General features: G+C 39.3%; 1 protein-coding gene across 3 annotated transcripts in view; it reads left to right on the top strand.

The window, feature by feature from the left end:
* The window catches only part of LOC141472746 (glutamate carboxypeptidase 2-like), a 29,410-nt gene extending 17,841 nt beyond the window's left edge, over window positions 1-11,569 (top strand). For 2 of the 3 annotated variants that reach the window (XM_074159956.1, XM_074159973.1), the window contains 10 exons: window positions 720-839; window positions 2,207-2,289; window positions 2,567-2,630; window positions 3,184-3,251; window positions 5,224-5,315; window positions 6,136-6,226; window positions 7,018-7,282; window positions 8,491-8,572; window positions 10,256-10,348; window positions 11,380-11,569. In XM_074159956.1, the coding sequence (XP_074016057.1) occupies window positions 720-839; window positions 2,207-2,289; window positions 2,567-2,630; window positions 3,184-3,251; window positions 5,224-5,315; window positions 6,136-6,226; window positions 7,018-7,282; window positions 8,491-8,572; window positions 10,256-10,348; window positions 11,380-11,569 (1,148 nt within the window). The remainder of the gene's footprint in view (window positions 1-719; window positions 840-2,206; window positions 2,290-2,566; window positions 2,631-3,183; window positions 3,252-5,223; window positions 5,316-6,135; window positions 6,227-7,017; window positions 7,283-8,490; window positions 8,573-10,255; window positions 10,349-11,379) is intronic. The other variant, XM_074159963.1, reaches the window with a different exon arrangement.
* The last annotated feature ends 7,307 nt before the right edge of the window (window positions 11,570-18,876 follow it).

Genomic DNA, 18,876 nt, shown 5'->3' with positions numbered 1-18,876 from the left:
GCTAACCTAGGAATGGCCTTCACAGTCTGTCTGAAGATATCATACGCATCACTATTGACTTTTTTTCTGTCTTACAATCTCTTGTAACCAGTGTGATTTTACAGTCTAAAACCCCAGATATATAGACATCCTTAGGATGATGATAGCATCGTTTAATTTGTAACTGCAGCACTTGCCTGTTGCCTGAAACACAACTGTTAACCATATTATGGTAGCACAGAGATCTAGTCTGATTTGGATCTTACTAAGCACATCTCTGTCACGATTTGGACAACCCTTTTTATGATTGACACTATATATATATATTCAGAGAAATACTGCATTCAGCACACCTTAATGTTGTGAGTTGGCATGCTCTACAAATATAATTAGTGGATCAGCTTTACTGTGAAACACACTGTTGCAAAACATGAAAAGATTCTTCTATCTTTAGAGGAAAGATGCAGTATTTCTAATAATAGAAGTAACATGGAATTTAAGAGGTTTTAAGTTTTATGAGATCAAGTTATTGTGTTTGACAAATTCTTTAGCACTGGATGAAAATGCGGAAAAAATGTCTTTGGAGATTTAAAATGTCTTTTAACTTTCTATCACGTATATTATAAACTATTAAGCTTTGTTGCCTGATAGCTGTGTGGAAAATTAGAAATTACTTCCAATTAACATTTCTATGGCAGGAAAATTCTTTCTAAGTAAACCTCCATAATTAATTTCTCTAGACAGATATGTCATCTTGGGAGGCCACCGTGACTCCTGGGTATTTGGTGGCATTGATCCTCAGAGTGGGGCGGCTGTGGTTCATGAGATTGTGAGGAGCTTTGGAAAACTGAAAAGGAAAGGTAATGTAATGAAAAAACAAAGCACACCAAAATCACTGCTCTCAGCAGTGCCCATTGATTTCTCTGGGATTTAAGCATATGCTTAAAATTAAACACCTGTATCTCTGATCGTTGAATAAACACGCTGCTCTGCAGCTGTTAATTAGTTCCAGTTACAACCTTGGTATATGTGAGGTGCTTCTACTCAAGAGAAAGTACACCTAAAGGGAAACAAAACACAAAATGGGGGATACTGAAATAAACGCAACATTTAAGTACAATTGATTACGGTGTGTTTGAGGCTGGTCAGACTGGATGTTTCAGTTGCTACAGTGGGGGACTGATCAAGGCTTCATCGAGGCAACATCAAGAACCTTCTCCGCACTTGACTGCGGTTTGGAGACAGACCCAAGAATATATAAAGCATGTCTATGTAATGCAGAGAATGAGCTGTGCAAACACAGTAGGAGGTAATGGTTAAAAATACCTCATGCCTAGTTACATTAGAATAGGAACAAGTGCCACGTGTACCAAGTTTCTGCTGCTGTCAGAGCCAACGCTGTTTCCCTATCTGACATCCTATGGAAAAAAGCTCTGACATAACTCAAATACTGTGCTAGAGGAGCTTTCTTTGCCTACCCATTACACTTAAAACCCATTGACATTTAGTTTTCTTTCCATTCCCTCCCAGTTATTGGATAATACGGGAAACTGTGTTTGGAATGCAAGCTGGGAAAAAAAAAAAGAAAAAAGGGAGCAAAAGATGAAAAGTTTCCAGTAGCCTCAAAAAAAACTTTGGGCAAAATTACAGGGGCAATAGAGCCTGTTCCATTTGGCCTGGGTTTAAATCAAATGCAGAACTTCAAGTGAAAGAGATCTTTGTTTTGAAGGTGATCTGTCAAAAGTTACAGGGAATTCCTTAGGTTTTGAAATCTAACATTTGGGAGACAGGTCAAAGAAATTCAGTAATAGATAAGAAAAGATGCCAAACCCTTTCTGTCAAAGTACACGCTGGTATACAATGTGTACTAAACTCAACAGAGCAAAAAGAGTCAAAAAGCCTTCTTTCAAGGTGCATAAGCACATTATTTTTCCTTTTTCAGAGTTTTAAATTTTAGAAAATTTTCTTGCAATTAAAGATGAGATGAAAAAGAATACATTATTTGGCACAATATTGAAGTAGAAGTGAGATTGCTGCAAAATTAGCAAGCCATTATTAGATTAGATTAGAGAAAAAGTTGGTGTTAGAGTTCCTAAAACACACCTTTTTCCTGACAGATCAGGATAAAAGATGAGCCCCCTGAAAATTACCTTTGTTTTCCTGTTAGTTGCCATGTAACAAGCAGTCTTTATTTCTGTAATACAATTTTCACGGTCTTTTATTGCAGGATGGAGGCCAAGGAGAACAGTAATATTTGCAAGCTGGGATGCAGAGGAATTTGGCCTGTTAGGATCAACAGAGTGGGCTGAGGTAAACCCATTGTGTTCAAAGAGAAACTTTCACAGCGGCAGATCTTTGAGAAATCTGTACCAGAAAGCAACACTTCTTATCCCCCCTTCCTCTCTCTTCCTTACACACGCACTCACACACACACTCTCTTAAGCTTCCTTTTGAACTACCAAGAATATATGGCTCCTTGCAGTATATGGTGTCTTTCCTTGAAACAGCTGTTACTTCTGTGGATGGGAAAATAGTTCTCAGGAAAAAAACATTCATCAGTATTTTCTTTGTCTTTTTCTTCTCATAGGAAAACGCCAAAGTATTGCAAGCACGAGGAGTGGCTTATATCAATGCAGATTCCTCCATCGAAGGTACATAGTTTTGACTTGTGTTTTACAGGAATAGTGATGCTATAGCCGGGTGACTGGGAGGCATTTCAGATTGAAGATCCATAAAGGCTTCAATGTGATAGTGTTGTTGCATTAGTTCAGGAGTAGATACCAGGGGAAACCGTGACCCATATTCAGAAAGTGTCCTTCAAATATTCTTGTTGCTTCAGGGAAGAAGTCCATTACAGTAGCTACGCTATTTGGGAAGTCATGGAGAGGGACAAGAAGTGTTGTGCCCTTGTCAGCAGTTCTACGGCAACTCTGTAGAGTCAGCTTCTTCTCTTATAATGTGCGTAATATACAAAGGGACATAAGAAAAGCTCTTAAAAGTTGCCTCAAAAGCCGGGCTGTAATTAAACTTCACCAATACAAATGCACTCACAAGATCCCAGGAGAACTCTTGTACAGGGAGAATCAGCTTGTTCCTTGGAGAGAGTGTAGCTCTCTAGTCCCTTTCTTATTAACAAATAATGGCACGAGGTTTCGCCTGAATAGAACTTGCTTCTTCGAATAAATATTTCTTCCTGTTTTTCAGGAAACTACACGCTACGAGTGGATTGCACACCACTGATGTACAGACTGGTGTACAATCTGACTAAAGAGGTAATATCGCTTGAAATGTCTAGCCAGCATGTTCAGTGCTCACTTACTGGACGGGGCTCTGTGTATAAAATATGATGTCAGATGTTTCTTTCTTTTCTGACTGCAGCACCCCTTCTAAGTCAATAGCTAAGTAACTGGAGCTTTCTCCCAGGAGTGGCAGAGGGATTTCAAGTTTATACCTTTAAATTATTAGTTATTCAGGATTAGGAGATTTTTCCACTCCTGTTAAAATATTCCTTCTAAGAACAAAAGAATAAAAAAACTTTGTGAGCCAGAGGACAGAAACAACCACAAACCTGCCTGCCAAGTCCAAATACTACGGTGCCCATGGTAGTGGGAGACTCAGACTCCCTTTAGGCAGGGGAAGAAATTAGGCTTGCTGCAGTGTTGTTTTTAGCATGATGTGACAGGCTTGATCAATGTGTTTCATTGGCTCTCAACCTGATGTTCTCACACATATTTGTGTGGTACACAAAATTAAAAGGTAGGGACCTTTCTCAGGAAATAGCCCCACCATCTTAGATGTAAGATGTTCCTTGCTTTGAGAATGGGTCTTAGAGACTGGGACTAAAAGGCTTGTTAATTCTGGGGTGTTTTTTTCTCTTCATCTGTAATAAAGCACGAACATTTAATTAGTCTTCTGTGTTTATATTTTATGTACTTACATAAAATATACATTCAGCTACTGTATATATTCTATGAATCTACTATACATGTCTTCATCTGCTATATATATTCAGTCATCTGTCTTCCTGGGTGGTTTATTTGTTGTCTCTTGGAAGCTGGCATTAGTAAAGGAAATGTAGTAATTCAGTATAATAATTTTCTGGCAATTGAAAGACAATAAATAAAATTTAACTCTGTTAAAATTAGGTGCCCAGATAAAGATATTTCTGTCCTGAACTGCAGAGGAGCTGATCACCTGCAGTTCCCATGGTAACGTGTGCTAAGTGCAGGTATTCAGAACAGTCAGAAAATCAGGTCAGCAGAGTCTCAGTTTGGGCACCGAATGTTGGCCTAAATACCAGTAAACATGATTGTGTAACCCGTGCTGGAGCTGGGAAGCAGTGACAAAGGCTGAAGAATGCGTGTAACCACAGTTTGTTGGTGGCTGATGTCTGAAGAGAATGCAGATCAGGACACAGGTCCTGTATGATCCCAACCAAAGTTAATCTGTGGCAACAAGCATTAATGCTATTAACGCTGTTCTGTGAACAATTAGCTTCATGACCAAAACCCTAAATATATTAGTTTTATTTTTATTCCTATTGTGGATTAATTCTTAGATAGTAGATATAGATACTAATAACAGACTAGATATTAATAATCTTTAATAGATTAAAGGTAATAAAACCTCACCAGCCCACCAATAAAAAGGAACGATGAAAAAATACCCACAGTGTTTAACCTTCTCAGTAATCTGGAAAGTAGTCAGAGTGATAAGAATGAACTTTAGGATGATTGTGATGTGCATACCTCTGTAGCAGCTATGGTGACATAAACACCAAACACTATACACTTTGCCCGTCCAAGGCTACTGCTGTATTTTGTGAACTAAAAAAGGTAGAAACAGTTTTGAATTTACCCAAGACAAAATTGTTTGAAATTTCCTGCCAATGTGAAACAAAAAGTTTTGGTTTGTGAGGGTTTTTTGTGTTGAATATTTAAATTGAATGGCTGAAAATCTCATAAAGAAATATCAGAATGTAAATGTTGACTTGAAATGTTTTGCTTTCCCTGTGTTTTCTTCCATTTTAAATTACCTATTTTAAGCAAATAAACTATTCCTTTTGAAAATGAAATGTTAAAATGAAATTGAAATGTTAAAATGGAAATGCAGAAAGGTTAAGGTACTTAATACTGTGACTTATTAATTGCCCATAGGCTTTACATGATGACAGATTGTAGATTTGTTGCTTGATAACATTTGAAATTGTATCCTTTGTGTTTTTTCACAATAAACCTTTTCTAGATACCAAGTCCTGATGAGGGGTTTGAGGGGAAATCTCTTTATGAGAGCTGGTATAAAAAAAATCCATCAAGAGAATACAAAGACGTCCCCAGGTCAGTGACAAAAGAAAATAAATGATATACCAAAAGTTATTATAACTTGTAGAGTGTGGGTTTTAAGAAATATCTACTTGAAAAACTGAGCTCCTAAAGAAATGGTGTGATTCTCAGCTGGTATAAATTTCAGAGTTTTATTGATTGCAGCTGGTACACTAGTGTCCTACAGTTTTGTGAACCTGCCTTTGTAGCATGAACAGGAAGCTTTATATATGAAAAGTGAAGTGTTTATGCAGTTTATAGAGATTTAGACAAACAAGGGTTGTATGCAAAAGTCAGTGGCAGGCACACATGATGCTAAACACAGCAGTCTTCCCTCGCACTCGCTTCCAGTCTCCTGGAAAGCCTCTGAGTTTGGGTGACTGGGGAGCACATCAGACAAGTTTTTACAACGCTGTCCTTCAAAATTACCAGGGTTTCTCTATAGAAGCTCAAAGACTGATTCTGTTGCAATGGAGCCAAACTAGTACTGTTGTGTTTGCTCTGAGTTCAGAGCTTTAGATAGTGGAAGTTCAATAAGAGGAAGGTCATTGGGTCTTCTCAATGATTAAAGACAGTGAGTTAAATTCTGTTCTTGAGAGTTTGATTTCTCTGCCCCTGAGAATGATGACTCCGCTCCTCCAAAAGTGAAATTGATGTTGTGCATGTAATGTAGGGGTCACAGGCAATTCATGGTATATTGATAGAAAGAGCATACCAGGGAAAGACTATAGTGACTGCAACTGCAGAATAAATAATTACCACAGTATTTGGAAGCAAGCAAAAATTATACTTTAAGTATTGTCACTCAAGGCACTTTCCTCTTTCTTGTTAAAAGAATAAATAAACTGGGTTCTGGCAATGACTTTGAAGTCTTTTTTCAACGTCTTGGCATTGCTTCAGGAAGAGCACGATACAGTAAAAATTGGGTAAGTCTGTGTCTTTGTGATTTTGTCTCCCGCTGTAACTGCCTGCCTAATATCACCTGTAATTGAGCCATTTAGACTGCCAGCTTTCTGGAGTAGTTCAGTTGAGTGTGTTAGAGTCCCAGTTTGTTACTAGAATTCTGCGTGCTACTAAAAAACAAATATTTAATAAATAGGAGTGGTCAACTTGGTGTCAGTCAGAGAAAAGGAACTTTGCTCAGGGTAAATGGATGTGCACAAAATTGCCTATGGTTGATGAAGGCTTCTCAGTAGCTTATGATAACTTTTGAATGATTTGTAACACCTTACGAAGCTTTGAATTCAAAATGGTTCATGTTTTATGGAAAGTATGTGTTTAAGTCTGGAGCATACTGTGAGATGAGACTAACTGAGCAATGTTCAAGGAGCAATCTATTCAATGTGGTCTTTTCCTCTGAAAAGGCATATCCAAAGACACAAACAGAAATGACTGTTCAGATCCAAGCAAAGAGAGGAAGGGCAACCTCACCTTTATTTGGCCGATTAGAAGTTATGTGTCTGTTCTCAGCTACCTTCTTAAGGCTCTGGACATTGTCAGTGGAGAGGCATCTCCAACTGATGGTTCATCTCATCATAGGTTGATGTCTAAGAGAGCCACCACTGAGCACTTCTCGTTTGACTGTAGTGGCTACGTAGGATTAATGTGACCTGAACACTCAACTTTACAGTGCCTTGAATCCCAGAGCAAAGGTTTTCAAGCAAAGCTGAAGTATCCACAACTGAATAATGGTTTTATTTGGGTTTGTTTGTTTCAGAATGTAGAAAAATATAGCAGCTATCCAGTTTACCACAGTGTCTATGAAACCTATGAAATTGTGGAGAGGTTTTATGATCCCACTTTCAAGAATCATCTGACAGTAGCTCAGGTACGGGGAGGGCTGGTGTTTGAATTGGCCAACGCCGTTGTGCTTCCTTTTGACTGTAGAGATTATGCATCAGCGGTGAGTAACTATGCTCACGTCATCTATAATTTGTCAAGGAATCATGAAGAGGAACTGGCAACATACAATGTATCCTTTGGTACGTACAGTCTTTCATCGCACTCTTCCTCTGTTAATGCTAGCAGTGCTTTATGTTAATGTATGTCTTAGTCTTGCCCTGGTATTTACCTTGTGCTGTATGAACAGTAAATAATACAAGAGCCACACCCTCTAATAATTTGAAATTTGAATATTTTGTCACCAGTATGTCTGTATAGAGACTGTGCCACTGCCAAGTAGAGCTAACACGTACAGTCATTTGTTCTTTGACCTGTGCATGGTCCACTGACGTTGGCAACAAAATATCTTTGTCTTGGTCCCTGCAAAAAAAATCACATTGCTTTGCAGCTAATGGTGGTGTATAATTCTCTGTCAAACACTGATCATAGGATAATACAGGTTAGAAGGAACCTCAGGAGGTCTCTAGGACAACTTGCCCAAAGCAGGGTCAGCTCTGAGGTCAGACCAGGTTGCTCAGAGCTTTGTCCCATCTGGTGTTGAAAACATCCAAGGACAGAGACTACAGAACCTCTCTGGACCACAGTGCTTGACTGTCCTCAGGATGAGAAGTATTCTCCTTATCTCTGGTCTAAACTTCGCTTGTTTCAGTTTATGAGCACAGGACGGCAAGTGCAAGCATCGTGAGAGGTTTGCCTCGGGGCTTGGTCAGGCAGGAATGGTTCATCCCTGTGCCGCAATAGGGATCTTGTGCTGGCATGTGAAATATTATTTCATGGTAAAGGGATTCACAATATGCCTCCTGCCTGAGAAGCCTTTGTTTTATTGGCACCATTGTATACTATTCAGTTTAGGTCTTGGCTGCTAATGACCAATATTGGGTACGTGTGCACACGCACACACATACTCCCAGTGTTTCTCCAAACTCTGCGTGTGTGGAGGGACATCCCAATAAAACATAGGGTTTGGGGATTTATAAAATCCCAGACCTACCCAAACAGTCTGGTTCTGGCAATACATGCTCTAGTTTTTGGTATTTCTGTACATTCTTTAAGTAGCAAACAATAAGCAATATTCACAGAAAGACCTGATTTTTGTTGTCTCCGAGGCAAGTTTTCACACAGAATTACATAGTTTTTAATGTAGGAATATGGGGACATCTGAATTTTGTTCAGTGAGAATTGACAGATCATGATCACAGCAAAAGATAAGCTTTAATTTGAAGAATTTGCCTTGTTAAAGAATTTCTTCAGAATTTGAAGTTAAATGCTTCCTTCCTGCTCCCTCCAGATGCTCTCTTTTCAGCTGTGAAGAATTTTACAGAAATTGCTGCTAGGTTTCACGAGAGACTTCAACAAATAGATATCAATAAGTAAGTTTAACTCTTTCTCTTTTAGTCAAATACGCCTCTGGGCTCAGAGGGCATAGTCTCCACTTGCATTTAATCCCCAGAACAACCTTGCTGACAAACGACTATTAGTCACTTGTTTCATTGTAAGTCCTTAGGGGTTCTTGTCTTCAAGGTTCTGGTTACTCTAGGAAACAAAGTATAGAAACGTTGAATTAGTGGGCATCAGAGACACTGCATAGGCTGGGAATCTAGCCTTGTGAGCTTCAGAAAGTGCCCCAGGTAATTAGTGTCAGTTCTTGACAGCTTTTAGTTGAGGAGCAGTGCCAGGTGATATGTGGATGTGACTAGCATGCGGGTTAGCATGAGCAGAGCCAGCTCAGGTGTGTAACTACCTCCAAGTAGAAACATATCCTAGGATTTTGTCACGGAATTATCATTAAAGAACAAAGACTTGTCATCTTTGTTTGCCAGTACTCTAGTTTTCAAGATTCTGGTACCACTTAATGAAAAAAAAAAAATATATGTACTATGATTGTAGTTATGGCAAGTTTTTTGGTGAGATTTCTCAAAATTCTGTGCACCACCTATGCCAAAAGGCCTAATTTGCACTTGACTTAATTCTTAATTTATTCTTTGTAGGCCAAGCTCAGAATGAGAAACTAAACTTCCTTTTATATATACATATGTGTATGTTACATTTCTTGTGAAGAATCTAATTTAGCCATATGCTTACCCTTATGGAAGACTAAGTGAGAATAAAAGCCATGTTTTTAATGGCAGCAACTTTCAAGATAAATGAGTTAACAATTTCTTCTGTAAAATACGACACTTATGACATATGACATGTATGTGACATTTTCAAAATGGTTTCATTGATGGATGGCCTAAATCTAAGCTTTAATTCAACGAGCCAGTTTCGGTTTCCATTTACACTCATGTAAACTTGAAACAGTTTGATTGAGGGTAGTAGAGTTACTCCAGGCTTACAGTGATACAAATTTTACCATTTTTTCTTGGTGAGTGCTTTTGAAGTGCTACAATAAGTTACTTTGGATGTAAACTACCAAACCCACATATATTCAGTATAATCTTCTTCACAGTTCTTTTATTTGTTAAGCATCAGTAGTATGCTCAGAGCTATTCAAAGCACATAGACACAGATGGTCTCTGCTCTAGGGAATTTGCAATCTGCCATCAGAAAAACACACTTCTTGGATGATTCAAAAAATGATTCTAACATCACAGGGTTCCTGTTTCTCAGATGTTGTGGTTTTACATAAAAATAGATTATTTTATTGAAGTAATTTGCAGCTGGTTGGCTTTGTGGAAAATAGGGTCTTTAGAAAACTGTGGTACAAAAGAAGAGAACGGTCTGCCTGAGTGACCTAATGAAAATGAGGTAAACGAATAAAATGCAACACGAGGGAAAATGACTGAAAGTCTCTGACTTCTTTAAGACTATTCCTTGGCCTTTAAAAACAGTTTTAAGAGACTTTCAGGTTATGAGCCAGACTGTCTCACAGCACAGAACAGCATAATTCTGCTGTGCAGGTTATCTGACTTGGGCTGTCTTGTGGCCTACACTTTAAGTTCAACATCTAGGATCTACTGTCCTTCAGAAATCCTGAGCTGTGTACACTGGGGCACGAGGTGAAAGTGGGCCAAACACTTTGTAGCTAACATATTCCTCTGTTTTCTTTTTAGCCTACTTGCTGTCAGATCACTAAACGATCAGCTCATGTTTCTAGAAAGGGCTTTCATTGATCCTCTGGGATTACCTGGCAGGCCATTCTATAGGTAAGAAAGGCTTATTTTTCACTTTCTGCCTTGAGTACCCTATGAGAATTCCTCCAAAATTTACAGGTTTCTAAATGGAATTGTAGTGATTTTATTCAACACGGTAAAAGTAGATTAAACAGGAAAAATAAGACTGAAAAGGGAAGACAACATTAGGGAAAACTTCAGGGAGATACACTATGCAGAATGAGGAAAAGTCTTGTTGGAAACCTGTTCAGATCAGTAAACCCATTTCCATAGGTTTATGTGGGCTTCTAAGCAGCTCTAAAAGTTTGTCCCTGGACTCAGTTCAAGTCCTTTGAGTGTAAAGAATCTTTAGGAAGTTATTATGATTTGAAAGTGAAATATGGTATAATTGAAGTACCTACAATTTGATCAATTATAGCAGAACAGTCATGCCAGCAAATACAGTGTAGAGGGCAGTACTTCAACAGTGGTGAAGTGAATTCAGTAGTTCTCTCATCCAGTTCAAGAAGTAAATCTTGTTTGAGAGGCAGAATAGCCAAGCCAAGTCTAGCTTTTTGGTCCTTCTACCAGTCTGTGTAATTCGGAACAGTAATCTTTCCACTAAAAAGTTCCACTAAAAAATAACTGTAGAAAGAGAACTCAAGATCTACAGTCCTTGTATCCCTCGTAGCTTCTGATTAAAAATCTATTGAAAAGTCTCTTGTTAAAGCACCAACTTTCCTACCGCAGAGCATGCCTGTATCTGTTGGAGATTGTGTATATCTGTGAGAAAAGAAGCTGGCTTTTTTTGATCTTTCCATTTCATCTAAAATGAGGGAAATGAAAGTACTTTAGTCAACTTTATCTCAAGTCTTCTTTCCTATAAAGTTATGGAATTCACATGGAATAGCTTAGCTTATGTTATTTTCTTGCTTCATAGATTATAGGTACTACTGTCTTATTTATTTACATCTTCAGTGTCAGGAATTTAACATGATATAGAAACAAATTAGTTTTATTCAGAAAATAATATGTTTTATTTTCCTAATGCAGAATATTTTTTTTTCCCCTCAACTTCCCTACAGGCATGTTATCTTTGCTCCAAGCAGCCATAACAAATATGCAGGAGAATCATTCCCAGGGATCTATGATGCCATGTTTGACATTAAAAACAAAGCTGAACAACATGAAGCCTGGGAAGAAGTAAAGAGGCAGATTTCCATTGCAGCCTTCACTGTACAGGCAGCAGCAGAAACACTGAAAGAAGTAGCATAAATATCAACAACGTAATCATCAATGAAGACTACATATGACAGTTTGCAGAAGCCTTAAAAATGGAGCATTTAAAAACACTATGCAGGTTATTGCAAAGAACACAAAATCTAAAAAATCTTTTTCTTTGCAGATAATACGCCCAAGTGGAATGCATTTAGCAATGTTAACAAGGTAATGTGCTCCATTTGGAGAGATCAGGCATTAGATAACTTCTGAACTGAGACTGCAAAAGTTTCATGTTTTCTCTCAGCTTCAGATTTTAAGCATTGCTGACCACTGGATTTATTTTCCAAATTTTTCTAGCTTAATTATTATAGTACTGCTCATAGTGCATTAGGAAACTAGAAGTCATTTCATGTTTCTATCAGTTTCTAATTTTGTTGTTGACTTTTTATTATTTACCTTAGAGTTGTATAATTATAGATATCCCTTTCAGCTCTCCTTTTACACAAAGAATCACGTATGAAGATGAGAAAACTGTCAGATACTGTGTGAGAGATGTGTAATGACCATAACAAGTTTTGGGCAGCCAGCCCAGAATACTCATCCGTGGCATTCCTCTCTTCACATGCTGAGTCTTGCAGCTGTTTGCAAATAAAATTAAGCAAGAAGCCTTCTAGTCACTGGGGTAAAAACAAGGCAATACATCTTTTCAGACGTATAATCATCTCACAAATCATGTCTTTCGAAGTGAAAACCTACTTTTTTATCTGAAATCTGGCCCTGCTATACCTTGTCCATATCAAGCTACTTTTAATATGAAGACAACGAGAAGGAAAGAAAATTCATCATGTCATTAGTTTGAACAGATACCAAATTATTACCATCTTAGTACAGTCTGTATTTCTGATTTGGGTGTGCAGCTTACTCTTAGGACAGTCTACTCAAAAGACTACAATGGGACGGCTGAAATCAGACAGAGAAGACTCAACAAATCAGATCCCTTCATCTGACACTCTGCCACTACAGGATTACTAACTTCTTGCACAGCAAATATCTTGTGTAATTTGAATCTGCCATTTCAACTGAGGCTTCCACCATGTCTCAGACCACTGTCCCACAACCTGATGGGTTTCAGTGTCATGGCAGACTTTTTTCCTTTTCCATAAGACCTCATTTATTCATAAATATTTCTACTCTTCACATTAAAACCCTTTAGGCAAGTTACTATAATGAAGTAATTATTTTTGTATTGTTGATCTTTCTCATAAAATAATCCAGTTTTCTAGATAATGGGAAATGCTCTTACACCCACAGTTATTGCTCAGTTATTTTCACATTTTTATGAAAGTGATTGTAGTAAAATCATGGAGACGTCTTCCCCTAAATCTAGTTGTGCTGATAATTATGCTAGTTATAGTTATGCTTATAAATACTTAAAGGATGGGTGTCAAGAGGACGGGGGCCAGTCTTTTTCCAGTGGTGCCCAGGGATAGGACAAGAGGAAATGGGCACAAACTTGAATGTAAGAAGTTCTACCTAAACATGAGGAGGAACTTCTTTACTTTGAGGGTGGCAGAGCACTGGAATAGGCTGCCCAGGGAGGTGGTGGAGTCTCCTTCTTTGGAGACATTCAAAACCCGCCTGGAGATGTTCCTGTGCAACCTGCTCTGGGTGGACCTTTTTTGGCAGGGGGGTTGGAGTAGATGATCTCCAGAGGTCCCTTCCAACCCCATGTGATTCTGTGATTCTGATGGAACACATTGCTCTCTCTATTTTATCAGTGCTGGCTGCTCCACTGCTCCGTTTCCAATGGAGAATCCACCTCTGAAAAAATTGGTCAGGTTAGTTTAGATCATCAGTTAGGCTAATCTAGAGGATTTTGTCTGCAGCAATCAGGGGAATGATAACACAAATCCACTATGCAGAGGGGGGCAGCGATAAACAGCTTCTGTTGACCAGGTGGATACAAAATAGTACTTTTCTGTTGCTAAGGAGGATGTATCCAGGACCGAAGCACTAAACTCCAAAACTGCTGAGATCTTTCCCTAAATGACCTGTAAGCTTCCTCAGCAATTTTTTCTCTCAGCCCAGAAGAAGTATTTTTTCAGTCTCTGGCCTAACCATAGCATTTTTTCATTTAAGTTTAGAGTCCTTTTTTTGCGATAGCTGGCAGATCATATACAATGTCAGGGCCCAGGATCTCACAAAATATGGAGATAGGTACACTCTTAAACTTCAGCAACATCCATTAAAAAAAAAAATAATCCGTGGGCTGTCCCCTAACCACTGCAGGCAATAAGATATAGGGACAGAAGTTCTCTCTCTCCTATTTACTCTGTTCTCCTGTGCACAAAAAAAATCAAAGGTAACTGGTCCAGAGAGAGGAAGCACCCATAACGTGCTTGTAACACGATGGCTTCCATTATGTTTTGGTAGGGTGGGATTCAAACTGGCCAGTGCCTTCTCCCAGATTTGGGTCTGCTTTTTGACCCATCTTTGTTCAATGCAAACCACAACTTGTAGCAGTTGAACTTTAAAAGCAAATGGAGCTTTGCTCTAGTTTTTTGAGAGAAGAAGATCCTCAGATGGACTCAGTCCAGCTCTTTCCCCAAGCCCTAACTCAGTCATTTATCAAAGGGATTTGAGTCAAAGACATTATGCTCTGTGCTATCAGTGGGGATGTTCCCCACTCGTCAGCACAAAGTTTTTCTGATCTCCATCCTGAGAAGCCTAATACTTGGTGCTGACTTCTCTTGAAACAGCCACTGTGATTCTTATCCTTAGCTTGTCCAGCATCATCTTAGATGTTACTGGTCCCACTACAGAAACCCACAATTTATAAAATTGTTATGACAAGCTGACACTCATTTTGTTTTTCCTCAATATACTGGGCTGCAACTTGTGCCTGTTAACAGCTTCTTCAAGAGCTGCTAAGACCTCTTTGCATCTTTATCTGGGACTTGCTGGGAGAGGGAAAGACAGACAGCAGGTGGCAATAACAACAGTATGACAGGTACTTCCCAGTAAGCTGTCTGTACGTTTAACTGTATACCTCAGCCTCCTTTGTTTGTGTGAGGAAAGGAAGCACAGGTCTCTAGTTCTGCAAGCCTTTAGTTAGACGTGGCAGCATCTAGCATTTAGCCACATTATGGCTCATACTGAAGTTCTTGACCAGTTTTTAAATTTGAAATGAAGATTCTTTTTAGTCTTCAAGAACTTCTATGAAATCTCTTCTAAGAACATTCTTCTCCCTAAATAATTTCTTAGAGTCAGTCTTCTATGGATTCTAGATACAGCCACTGCAGCCTTCAGTTCCTCAAAGACTATTCCAGGCAGAAGTAGCTGGTGTCATTACTGGACAGCAAAGGGCAAAGCCTATGTAGCTAATTTCTGAAGCGGCATGATTTGTAGTCAGCTGCCTAGGCCATGTGTCAAAATATATGCATGGATGCATATGCAACTGTCAAATTCCTGTATGTGTCACTAGGATTATGAGTACTAAACAAAAAGCAAAAATGGAAAGGATAGTTGTGCATGCACTGCAAAATGTCGTTTCACATGACTCATTTATTGGGATGATACAAAGAAGCAGGGGTCACATTTCACATGTATGAACAAAATCATGCCAACTGATACGTGCCAGCAAATGAAAACATCTAGTTCCTACCAGACAAGTGGGGAACAATGGTTAAATAAATATGTGTTAAAAGAACTGTCTGTTAATATGTTCTTGCAAACTTTGTAGCTGCACTGAGAAACATTTCCAGTCCATTGATAAGAGCTCAAAAAACTGTCTGAACCGGCCACATGAGCAAGGAGGTGTATGCTGTGAAGCAGCCTCTGAAGGAAAGGCAGACAGTGAGAAGTAAATGGAGTGGAGTCAGAGTAAATTGTATTCTTTCACTTGATAGACAGCAGCTCCCCAGGGCAGGGGATTGTAGTGAACGGAAGAATATCACACAATCGTAGGATCATAGGGTTGGAAGAGAAGGCAGGAGGTTTCTAGTCCAACCTCCTTCTCAAAGCAGGGTGAGCTCCAAGGTTAGACCAAGTTGCACCAAGTTTTATCAGGTCCAGTCTTGAAAATCTCCAAGGATGGAGACCGCATAACCTCTGTGCAATGTATTCCAGTCCTTCACCGCCTTCATGATGGAAAAGCTGTTCCTTATATCTAAGCAAAACCTGTTGTTGTTTCATTTTATGACTGTTGTTTCTCATCCTCCTGTCATGCACCACTGAAGAGGATGCTCTGTCTTCTTGAGAAACTGGTACATGCTGGAAGATGTCATTTGCTTTATGTTCAATGCACAGTCTTTTGCTCTCTCTGCCTCACTGGGTACATTCCTCTTGTAGAAGAAAGGGTCAGAGTTTGCAGGCTGAACTTGTCAGCTGCCAGCAATGTAAACTGCATTTTAGCTGGAATCTGAAGTTCAGGATAACAGAGACTCCAACTCAAAGCATCAAAATCGACTACCCTTTTAATCTGGTAGTCAGATAGACTGCAGAGGCCATGAGGAAGTTCTGGAGGACTGTGCAACTGGCAGCGTCAGAAGGAATCTGCTGGTTTGAAATTGCGGTTGAGCATTCCCCGGTTGCCATTTTTCCTGCAAGAGCTGCCTTTCCCACAAACCAGGGCCCTTTGATCTCTCGAGCCACAAGTTCAACCTTTAGTCAAACAACAGGTCAAGCAGCACAACAGCAGCCTATCTCTCCTGCTGCAGATAATAACCTTTGGGGGCCAGTGGCTGAGCAGCTACAACCTAACAATTTGCAAGCCCTGGCATTCGTTCTGTGTGTTACCTATTTTTATGTACTGCTGCTGGTTTTGCTAATTGGCTGCATAGCATAATTATGCATGCAACAAACATGCATGCCAGTTTTGCATTTGGCATGTGTATCTTTGTCATTTTTGGAGCCTTTTGAGTTTACCAGGGATATTTTTTCACTTTTCTTTTTAACTAAGTAGAATCTATGTAGCTACCTTCAAGTTGTGCCAGCCTCAGCTGAACCTCACTCTTGTTTTCACTCTCAGCATGTGCAGTTCTCACCACTCCTGAGCTCAATGTAATGCCTATGCAGTAAATGATTGTTTTCTTGCTAGCTCTGAGCTCTCTCCTTGGCTGTGGAGTGAGATGCTCAGTAACAGCTAAGAGAGAAATTGGGTTCAGTTTGGAGCAGCTTCTACCAGCTCCTCAAAGATGTGACTTTGCATTCCAGGCATGCTCTACTTCAGATCTCACCATGTTGGGCTCACTTTTCTCTGGCTCCAGTTATTCTGAGGAGCATTTGTAAGACATGCTACTACACCGTTGGCTTTGTGATTTGGTAATGTGCATTTACAGCAGTAAATAATTCCTTATTCAGCTGGGAAAGAGAATAAATGTTTCAAGAATTTGGAAAGAACCTGGAAAGAACCGCAAATTTCCAATTTATCAAAATAGGAGTTTTCAGAATGTGGCTTTATTCAACACTGGAGTAGGACTACAACAATTTGTGAGAAAGAGACCAACTTGCTTTAAAACAGTTGGTTCTACAGATGTTTAGTAATCTGTTCAAGCAATACATATGTAAAGTTTATAAATTTTCTATGCCTGATGAAGAATATGATGGTAATTGGCAATTGATGTCCCTGTCTTTATCTCAACCTGAGCTTTTTCATCTTATTTCCTGCCCCTGTCCTGCTGTGGAAGGCGTGTGATTCAAGGCATAGATTTATACTGTGTGTTATACTTGCATTTAAATGAACATAATATATTCCACCCGTGGCCAATCCATGGAATGTAAAAACATGCCACAACCAATAACTAATAGTAATAGGACTGTATTTTAAGTGGTAGAAGCCACTTGATTGCTGCTATGGTTCAACCTGAGCATAGCTGATACCCTTATCACTTTAAAAAGGTGTAGGCATAGAAATAAATACATTTTATACTTTCTCACTGTTGCTATTCTTACCTTCTTCCTCCACTGATGTTATAATCATGTGAGGTCTAATTTAGATAGTAATCTCCAAAAGCCCTTGTCACTTTACTGTCTATTATGTGCCAGTCCTACACCTGTGGTGCTATATAAATGCTAATAATATATCACTATGTTCATTCTTTTATAAGTTCTGGAGGTGGAGTTCCATCTGGTTTGTACATGTCAAGTGAGATGTCAGTGTGAAAAGTCCTTGCTGTTCAGAATTTGTGTTGGCTTATGAGCAGTTGGGAAATGACAGAAAAAAAGGTGACAAAACTGGACGTGCTTATCATTTGAAGAAAACCACCCAGATGTGTGCTTAAGAGAGTGGCTGTGACTGGTGCAGAATCCCCAAGTGGTGTAATTCTTCTCTGATCTCTGAAAAGCCTTAGTGAAGTAAATAGGACATTAACTAGTCTTTTCAGCTGTTTCTGAATATTTTCAGCTTGACCTATGTCTATTTAACAAAGTTTTGATACTTGGAGCATTGTCATTTCTTTGACAAGATGTATCTACTTCGGACTCTTTTGGGAGTGAATGTTAAGAACTCAGAGCATGTCCAGGCTCCCAGAAAAGCTTTCCTTCCTTCCTTCCGAACTGGTCTCAGATGGGCAGGTCCCCAGTTCCAGAAAGATCAGCCCTGTCTTCCACGTAGCTGTGCAAGACCTCACCAGCAGGGAGTGACATGCAGGGCCAGGGTAACTTTGTACAAAGTATGTTGATTCTATGATTCTATGAAAGCATCTTAAATATTCCCTGCGCCGAGGTTATATCCTTTCCCATGAGATACTGTTGGATTTGGCTGAATTAGACTAGGAAAACTTGATCCTAAGAACCTTGTAATCCGAAATGTAAAAAGCTAGAGAATATAGGAAATAATTTTGCAACTTTTCTCAGTTGCAAATTGGATGACACCTGGAAGTGTCTCCATTGGTTGATCTAAATTGTATTCTGAGCTGCTCTAAGTGTTCGTCACTTGCCAAGGATTAATGTAACCACGGATTACAACGGGGAGCAATTCAGTGTTCCCTTGTTAAAGAGAAAACAAGTTTCCCCTTCCTCCATTTTATCTCTTGGCCACTTCCACTGGAACAGATACTGATTGTAACACTTCCACTGGAACAGATACTGATTGTAACACTTCCACTGGAACAGATACTGGTTCAAAACCAGAAAGTCCTGTTTATTAATAGAAATTAGCCCTTGTGCATTGCCTGGTGCACAGACTAAATACATATTTGTGGCAGAGATACACGTACAGCTACACACAAGCTGTTGTGTGGGGTAAGACTGAGAAATGGAAGTGTTTTATTGCACTCAGAAAATCAAATCATCATCATCCAGGGATTCAGGCTGGTGAGGCAGGAGGAGAGCTGAGAATCACAGAAGCCAGGGCAGCCCTG

Source organism: Numenius arquata, chromosome 1, assembly GCF_964106895.1.
Source record: "Numenius arquata chromosome 1, bNumArq3.hap1.1, whole genome shotgun sequence".
NCBI classification, from domain to species: domain Eukaryota; kingdom Metazoa; phylum Chordata; class Aves; order Charadriiformes; family Scolopacidae; genus Numenius; species Numenius arquata.
The sequence above is the reverse complement of the archived record's forward strand: the minus strand, read 5'-3'. Positions and strand labels throughout refer to the sequence as shown.